A 9,744-nucleotide genomic window follows, 5' to 3' on the forward strand; every position below is an offset into this window, starting at 1 on the left:
AACCCCCTCTCCCGTCCCACATGGGAAGATACATTTTCATATTGTTGATTATGTACGACAGCAAATCAGCATCCTGTCATCGGCGTGTAATCAATCTGTTCAGAGGAGCTTCTCATTAAACCCAATATCAGCCCAACAATTTGTCTGCGTCTGGACTGTCAGCCCTAAATATCATCTGTGGCTTAAAATATCACATTGAGACACTCCGACTTCTCTAATAGATCAAGTATCTGTCAAACATCCACTATCAAGCCCTGCAGTTTCCTTAAATCATAGCTATAAAAACCTTCATGTCGGAGTGGCTTTTAACCTTTGCGTTGTTCTTAATGAGGACAGCGCTGTGGACATTTCTTTTCTCCCTTGCAAAGCCCAGACCTTGCTTAATTGGAAAATCCAAGCAGTTCATTTAACTGTCAACGCTTGCATACTTGTTAATGATTGGACGGGAGGTGCTATCTCCATTTCACATGATTTATTTCTAGCTGTACAGTTTGTCCTTGTTTGTGTCTGTCTTCTTTTTTAAATTTGTTTTTCAGTGATAATTGAAGATCTAAGAAAAGATACTTTATGCTTTATAAAGCCAGCGAGTCTACCAAAAATGACCCTTCTGGTTCTGTGAATGAATGGAAGTGCGTCATTCCTTTTTTAAAGACGGTGTTGTCACACGAGCCTGGCACTTAGCATGCTAGATAGCCGAGCTACTCCCTGCACTCGTGGCCCTGGAGCTATAATTTAGGGATCGGGCTGTGAGTTAAAATGGAAGCAATGCCAAACCTGCCTTTGGAAATGAATATCTCACACAGGTTGGTAGTTTCTGCAGAAGCTTTGAGCATTTCACACGTAACAATCACCCCTTTTTGAATGCAGTAAAGGTGTCATCAATATTTCATTCCTACTATTACCCGCGTTAACTGTCATCATTATGACTGCTGAATTTTTTAAACACACTGCAGGCGTTAGACATGAGCTTGGAGAATTGAGTTTTCTGTCACTGGGGTAATGTCAGGTCAAGTTTGGGATCCAATGCATTGATAGTTACGCTGTATTATTATGGGTAAAAGATGGAAAAATAAAAACAGTTGCCTTTTGAAAATACACCGTATGTTTAAAATAACAAAAATAAAAACGAGTATTTTGTAGTCATAGGTTGGTTCAAATATCTAACTCAATGAAATAGTAACATTTTATTTTTATTTACTCATTTATAGCAGGTTTAGAAAATAACATGTTTGTTCTTTAAGGCTTCAAGTGGGAGTTTTTTTTAATTTATTTGTATTTATTTTATTTTGATATCAATCAATGTTGTTTCTAATCATTCACATATGCATTTGGTATACAACAAAGAGTACCATTTTAGTTTTTCTTTTAAAGAAACTGGAATTTAAAGGGGACCTATCATGCAAAATGCACTTTGTGATGTCTTTTCTACATAAACATGTGTCCCCGGTGTGTCCCCGGTGTGTCCCCGGTGTGTCCCCGGTGTGTCAGGGAACTCACGCAGCATCAGAAAATAAAACCCTCTCTCTTTTCCTCCGTACCCAAATCTCTAAAAACGGGGGAACAACGGAGCTGATCCAGATTAGCGTCCGATATGACGTAATATCTGAAATGTGGACCCACGGCCCTATCAGAGACGTTGCTATCAGAAACAATGCTCGACTGTTTTGGACGTAATATGGTCGGTGTTTACATTAGCATCGCTAACACTCAGAGCTAACCTGTACTGGAGAGCATGTGTGTGAAGAAGCAGGAAATCAAAAGGAACTCACCTTGTGGTATAACCGGCAAGAGAGAAAGCCTTTGAGCTCCATACTGTTTCAGAGAGAATCCTTGATAATCCATGATATGGCGTTTCATCACGGCAGCATTTAGTTTAGACAGTAGCTGCCGGGTCCCGCGTGAGCTCAGACCCCTCCTTCTTTTTTATCAATAGTTTTTTTTTTAAAGCTTTATACCCCAAATCATCACTTTTGAAACAGGAAGTGAAATAGAGGGATATGAGGCATGGCTAGAATGGCTGATCTGTTTGGTATTTTCAGCAAAACACTTCATAGACATGTTTTTTATATATATTTATATATCTCAGACCTATGCTATTGCCTAAAAATAGCATGATAGGTGACCTTTAAAAGGTGAGGTTGTGATCAATAGGACTCTGGTTGAGTTTGGATTAAGAGATTTAACACAGCGGAGGTGTAAAATAATTAGTTCATTCATTTACTGGAACATTTTTGTCTTCTTAGGACTATTTAAAGAGACACACATGGGTAAGCCAGGCCACACATGCTCTAATGAATCAGTTCAGCACATAATAAGTAGCGTCCATTTTTATACCTAAAGATTAAAAGGTGAAAACGTTCAGCATGGACACTGGAGAGGCTGCACTTGAAACATTAGAGCTATAATTTTCTGGGAGAAAATAACTTGCATCGCTCAGTGAGCCAGTTGTTCTGACCACTGATATACTTAGAGACTCGGTCGTGGTGACTTTAGAGATTAGAGAAAGAAAAACACTGGGACTCTCTGTCTTGGTAAATTTAGACTTTGGTGAGTTATACTGAACCCTGAACTTGCTTGCGAGGCAGATTTTAAGACATTATTAGTTGACGGATTGAACATCTATGGCAGGGCTATTCAATTAGTTAGGAATGGGGCCGGTTGATGAAAATGATCCAAAGCAAGGGGCCGGGAAAAAGATGGCTTGAAATATGAGCAATCATATTTAAGAGCTTCAGATACAGTAAATACTACAACAGCATAGTGGAGTGCATATATTGTGTTTAATTCAATCAAACAACATAGCCCCAAGGCCTTTATAGATCTAAATGGCAAGTTCAGAACTCAGTAGGCCTACATGTTTCATTTGATTTCATTTAGGTGAAATTATCTAATCATTCACGCAGAGATGCAATCAATGACAGGAGTTGTCACTACAGTATAGTAGGTGGGTTCGAAACCCGAGCCCGTCGAAGTTTTCAAGCATTGTCTACCCCTCTATCTCTCAATGTAACACCCTCTCTGGAATAAAGGCACTATGGCACAAAAAAAAAATCTTTAAAAAAAAAAAATGTATTACTTTTTAACATTATACTCAAAGGGCCAGTAAATATCACCCCGGGGCCGGATTTGGCCCGCGGGCCGCCAATTGAATAGCCCTGATCTATGGAGTCAAGGAGCACGGTCAAAGGTCAGTGGCCTTGCACCAGAAAGATGATATGTCCCTAAAAGAGTCTCAATCACTACTTTCTTCAGAGGAATCTTCACTTTTTGCTTTCGTCAAACTTGACAACTTTGAACAGTTGAGAGTTTGTCTTTGCTCATCCGTGCACTAAACCATGTAATCATGTCATTTCCCTTCATGGCATCCTTTTCTTTCCTGTCTGGCTAATTTTAGGCAGGAATGTAAGTGTTGGAGAGCAAAGCATCCATCTTCTTTATGAAAACACTCACACCAAAATACTTCTTCACTTCGTCTTCTTCACAGCTATAGCAGACAACATAAAGCTGCATTTCTAAGCCGATTTTTGCAAATGATTTTAACTTTGTGAGCTACTTTCTAATCCTGTGTTGAAAGATGTTCTCATCACACTGGTGGAAAACCATTGAGGTTAGCTTAAGACAGGCTTTCCAGTGCTAAACACCTCTGCAGCAGAGCAGCAGTCAAAGAGGCAGCTCCACCACAGAAATGTCTTGGTTAGAAAAGTGTCATCTGCAAACCAATTCTCGCATCACGCCCCTCACACGCTTCATATTCACTCAGCCATGATAGCAATGTGTACATGTGCCGCAGTGCTTTGTGGTTGGGGTGGGGTTTCGTGGTTAGGGTCTTTTTCCTCCAAATAGCGCCTAAAGGTTAAAATAAGAGTCTTATTTGATTAAGTGCACGTTCAGGGTGAGGCCTGCTCTGTAAAGTGAGGCTTCAAACAGAAGCCATGTGGCATGCATTGTGGGTGATGTGTTGGCCCTGAGCCAGTGTGTTGACTTACTCTCACACAGCCTCCTCCTCAGCCTGCCTCTGATCTTGTCGATGGCATTGAAGTCCGTCACATAGAAGACGTGGGCGTTCTTTGGCTCGGCCGCGATCTCCTCCAGCTCCACCTTCAGCGCCTCTCCGATCCCCACGGCGAACATCCTGATGCCGGCAGCGGCAGCGGCTTTGGAGGGCTCCAAAACGTAATCCTGGCTCAGACCATCTGTGAGAAGGATGGCCACCCTCTGAATGCCTCTGGCTTTCGGTCTGGCTCCGTTTCGCTCCGTGAAGATGTTGTTGGTGGTGTAGCTGATAGCGTCCCCGGTCATTGTATTTCCCCCCCGGTAAACTATTTCGCTGGCAGCTCGCTTCACATCCTCCAGGGACCTGTGTTTGCTCAAAGTGAACTCAGTGGTGGGCGTGTCGCTGTAGCGAACCACGGCTACTCTGGTCTTGTCTGGTGCCACATCGAAAGAGTCGACAATGTTGGACACCCATTGTCGGATCTTCTCAAAGTTCTCTCTTCCAACACTGGACGAGGTATCAAGGATGAACGCTAAGTCATAGTGGACATTCTTACATCCTGCCAATAAAATACAAGAGGATTTAGTCAAAAAACTATAAATACAAGCTCGATACAATACAGTGTTTTCATATTGGGCACGATTGATTGTACCCTGCCCCGAGTTCAATTGTCCCATGAGGATTCATACCTGAGTACACTAACACAATCATCTCCGTTTGACAGAGACATTTGTGTATGTAGTAGGTACAGAAGTATACCTGAGAACCCATGAATCTGACTTGAAACCTTTTTGAGTAAACCCGGTACAGGTACAGTAAACAATGTTCACATTTTTCAAACAAACTAGACTTTGGGGTCAAGTTTACTCGGGTATTGCAATTTTGGCAATCATCACATGATGAACACTAGCCGTAGCCTTAAAGCTTTTTTGCATACACAATCTTGGAAAGGAGTGGCACAGAGAATAACGTTTTTTTTTAGCTTCACAAGTTTAGTGATTTAGAGAAGCCAAACTATCACGTTGTCCATCCATGTGTGCAGGGAGCCAACATGTAGCTGGTACAGAAGTATACCATGAATCTTACTTGAAACCACCTTTTTGAGTAAACCCTGTCACAGATCAATGCACCGTGCCAAGGTACAGTAAACAATGTTCAGACTTTTCAAACAAACTTGACTTTGGGGTCAAGTGTACTTGGATCCGGGTCCTTGATAATGGTCTTACCTGCCCTCTGTGCTTCCACCGTCTCTCCGGAAAGAGTCAAGGCGAGGATGACCAAGACCAGGGTGATCCTACATCCCAGTCGTAATTCCATCTCGGCCTCGGTTTGGGTCTGTTTAGTTTAGCTTATTATCACCATCAAGCTGTCCAGTCTGCGGAAAAGGTCAGTGGAAACATCAACAATGCTATTACAAGGCCTCACGCAGCAGCCACTACAGAGAGCTACTTTGCAAATGTACAACAGACCTTTAAGACATTTCACAATCGAAATCCTGTTTTCCAAGCTGTCCCTTGGCGAACAGGATTTTCGATTATTTCTTTCCAACAGCGCAACCAAAGTGGATGAAACACTTCCTGTTGTGCAAGAAGCAGGACTCTTACAAGAACTACTCTCACATCTCTACTACATATTGAGAAGGGACTTGTGGAAGGTTGATTTCAGATTGCATTTTGCACTTTAAGAAATGTCTTGTATAAGGTCCTCCAAACTAAAAAAGAACTCTCTATCTCATCCCACCTATTGTCCAGGTTTTCTTGTGTCCCCTGTGTGAATTTCTTTCTGGTATGGAGGCTGGCAGGAAATGTTCTCCATTCTCAGGACGGGATAATTAAACCCTTGGACTGAAATACACATCTCTCTACAGCAGCAAGTGAATACTTCATCCAGAGAAAATTGGACTCACTGAAGATTGTTGGAACTTACAGCCATACAATTCTTTTTACCATATCCACCCACAAGACAGTAAAATAAGAAAGTTGGGAGTATGCTGATGTTGCACTGGAAAACTTCTCCATACTGATGAATTAAAGTTCCTTGCAGGTGCCTGTAGTTGTCATTTGGAGCTGCTAGAGGGACATTTATGCAGCTTTCTATACATTAAGATGTTGCAAAGGACCGATAACTCAGCCTCTGTTGGATTCATTTACGAGGCCGTTGTGCCTGGGTGGCACTGACAGAAACCGTTTATATAAACACAAAACTATTCTTGCTCTTATTGTACACCGGTGGTTGTGATGCGAGCCTTTAGGGCTGATGTTTGACTGACCGTAGCCATAACAAGGACTCATCGTGACTGTTAGATTGTTTCATTGCGGGGGGCACTGGGGGAGGAAGAGGAAAGTCTGAGATATGCATGACTTGGAAATAAATAACACAAGTCCCTTGAGTTCTGAATAGTTCTTCTCCATACATCATCGCCTCTCTGCGCTTCCTGACATGTCCATTGAATTATGGTAAATAGGTGTTTTCTAAATGCTTTCAAACCAACTGGCTGCTGTACAGAATGTGTTTAATATAATGTATTTAAAGGAAACGTTGACATTTCAAAAAGCTTTTATTTGCTTTCTTGTCGAGAGTTAGGAGAGACAATCGGTACTACTTACGTTTCTGAGACAGTTAGCATATGTTAGCATAAAGAGTGGAACAGGGGCAAACTGTTAGCCTAGCTCTGTCCATGTTAAAGCTTGTTAGTTATACGAAAAAAAGCTGAGGTGTAAAAATGAATTGAAAATAAGGGTTACGTGCTTTATCTTGGCTTAAAGGGGACCTATCATGCAAAATGCACTTTTGTACGTCTTTTCTACATGAATATGTGTCCCCGGTGTTCCAGGGAACTCACCAAGTGTCAGAAAACACAACCCTCTCTATTTTCCTCCATACCCAAATCTCTAAAAAAGGGGCTGCAACGGATCTGATAAAAACTGATCCAGATTTGAACACTGTCCTGACGTCAGGACGGTGGCGCTACGGCTATTGGGCCAACTCCACCAATCAGGAGGAGACAGCCACGGCCATTGCCGTTAGAAAGCGCTGGAGACGCTGTAGTACATATGCCAGGCCTGTAGGTGGTGCTGTTCTCACTGAATCAGCCCTTGCTAAAACAGAGCTAACATTTTTTAAATTGAGCGAAATGAGGCATGGCTAAAATGCATGATCTGTTTGGTATTTTGAAAAAAAAAAAGTATAAATATGCCTTATATAGGTATGGTCCTACACTATATTATTCAAATATAGCATGATAGGTCCACTTTAAAGCATTAAAATCAAGAGCGGACTGAGACACATGAAGCTATTCTGGCCTTGTGGCCGCGCCAGGTATTGCAATGTTAGCAATCATTACATGATGCACACTGGCATTAAAGGTTTTTTGCATGTATACATAATCTTGGAAAGGAGTGGCTGTAAGACAGAGAATAACGTTTTTTTTTTAAGCATCACAAGTTTAGTGATTTAGAGAAGCCAAACTAGTACTTTGTCCATCCATGTGTGCACGGAGCCAACACTGGAGGCTTTTACAATGATAAAGCTCCAATATAGAGGCTTTTTTTTTATAGCATGCACCCAGTGAGCAACTTTTAGAGAAACAAACAAGGCTCCATGATTGAATACAGTATCCAGTTTGTCTTAATACATGCTTAGTTGAGCAGATTGACTTAATTTGCGACCACGATTAGACCTCAAACATATAACCTCCTGTAAAACCACACATTTCTTTTTTTACATACTTTTTGTTGTCCCCAAATGTAAATATACCCAAAACAAAGGGTTAATACATGAACCTAGGTTTGTATTAGCAACAGATATTTTTCATTGGACAGATGCTTGCTGTTTAGCCTACTTATGCTAAGCTAAGCTAACCCTCTCCTTGCTGAAGCTTTATATAAATGGAGTCAATCTTCTCATCTAACTCTTGACAAAAATGATCATGTTTGTATTTATTTTTTAAGTTGATGTTAACCTTATATTTGGGTTTAATCATTCAGAAGTTATGTGATTCAATTTGACTGTGCTTTGTTGATATAAACTCATACATTTCACCTGTTTCAAAGGTCAGGTGAGTTCAGTTCTGGGGCTTAACATACAGTAGACCTAGTATGAAAGTGTATTATGTAATTAAAGTGATTGCATGTGTGTATAACTGAAATAGAAAGGGATTTAGGCGGAACATTATTCCAGGAAACGGACAATTTAAAAACAGCAACCTGTGGACTGTGGCTTGGCCTATAGTCTGTGAAATAGAGAGTGCATTATTTACTGTGAAAAGTGCTTTGGCCTCCAGATACAAGTTTCCTTATCTGATTCTCCACTGGGTTATTTCTGCTACTTTGGTTCCACTGGTACTAATAATGAGCATAATAGGCATACTAGCTGAATCACTCTAATTGCCCCAATTAATTCGCATTTAACATCTCAGAGATTCAGCACAGAGACTTCAATGGAATATAAAAAAATCTCAGCCGCCCAATGAAAGCAGATGAACACGATTTGTATTCATGCTCCTAATCCACTTTACCCAACTTTGCGCAAGTCGTACATATTCTAATTTGTCTCTCTTTCATCTCTGATCACATTTAAATGCACTGTACGTCTCTCCCAGTGCTGCACTGAATCAATTCTTGATATTATAAGCAGAAACAGTATCCGAGGTAAAGCTGAAAACAAGCTGCTTTGCTTCTGTCAACATTTGAACCTGAGGCCAGATTCCTTACAAACGGTGAGTGTGTATCATCAGGCCCGTTTCCACTTCCTCTCTCTAAGGTGAAACCTGGGAATGCAATAGATGTCTAAAGCAGAAGCTCCACATCTGTCATTCCCAAAATGTAAAAAACAGAAACAGCTTCTTTTTTTTTCACGTGCAACCAAAGAGAAAAAAGTCTGTTATCTGACAATCCTCTGTGGGTTCAAAAAAAGCATGCCAACAACTCAAAAATGCTAAAAAATAATATGTATTTAAGGGTGGAAATCAGAGTTTATGATGCTAATTGTTTTCTTACCTGTCCTTTCACTTGTTAGTGAGCGTTCCTGAGGTGTTTCTCTCTCTCTCTGCCTCCAGCTGTCACACCCTGAATCAGCACCGGGTGAGTAGCATCATTATCTAAGTGATTATAATAATCCAAGATATCTCCCCCTGCACGCGTCAAAAAATCACAAATAGATTATCATTTAATCCAGGGAGACAATCCAGTGTACAGTGTTGTCAAAAAGTGAGGTGAGGTGAGCTTCAGCAACCTTGTGGGACAGAGTGGGAGGGAGCAGTGTGTGTGGGGGGGGGGAGGGAGTGTAGGGTTTCACTGGGGGAGCAAGTGGCTTCTACTGTTCTTCACTGGGCTGTGCTCACACATAAAAAAAGGCTGAGAGGCGCAGCCAATTATAGACGCAACTTTCTGGATATTTTGGGCCTTTTTTTCCTTCCCTCTGCTTTAAAGCTGCACCCATCAAAAGAAACAGGCATGGCTTCTTGTCAACCCGCCCAAATTGTCCGGTCTTTGCAAAGATGGCAAAAGTACACACATTCTTTACTCAAGTAGAAGTACGGATACTCGTGTTTAAAAACACTCTGGTAAAAGTAGAAGTACTGACTAAACTTCTTTACTCGAGTAAAAGTAAAGAGGGCTTTGAAATGTACTTCAGTAAAAAGTACCCATAACTAGCAGCTGTTTTAAAGAGTACCTGACCTCCCTTTATATTAATAGAACAATAATGTCATTGTTAGCTAATGAATGTTTCCATGCTGAACAACGGCAACA

At 41.1% G+C, this 9,744-nt stretch overlaps 1 protein-coding gene across 2 annotated transcripts in view; it reads right to left on the bottom strand.

The window, feature by feature from the left end:
• The window catches only part of col22a1 (collagen, type XXII, alpha 1), an 82,831-nt gene extending 73,709 nt beyond the window's left edge, over positions 1-9,122 (bottom strand). For both annotated transcript variants that reach the window (XM_034130992.1, XM_034130993.1), the window contains exons 1-3: positions 8,992-9,122; positions 5,221-5,369; positions 3,987-4,553 (exon numbers count right to left, since the gene is read on the bottom strand). In XM_034130992.1, the coding sequence (XP_033986883.1) occupies positions 3,987-4,553; positions 5,221-5,311 (658 nt within the window). In that variant the 5' untranslated portion in view covers positions 5,312-5,369; positions 8,992-9,122. The remainder of the gene's footprint in view (positions 1-3,986; positions 4,554-5,220; positions 5,370-8,991) is intronic.
• Positions 9,123-9,744: the final 622 nt, after the last annotated feature.

Source organism: Trematomus bernacchii, unplaced genomic scaffold (assembly GCF_902827165.1).
Source record: "Trematomus bernacchii unplaced genomic scaffold, fTreBer1.1, whole genome shotgun sequence".
NCBI lineage: Eukaryota > Metazoa > Chordata > Actinopteri > Perciformes > Nototheniidae > Trematomus > Trematomus bernacchii.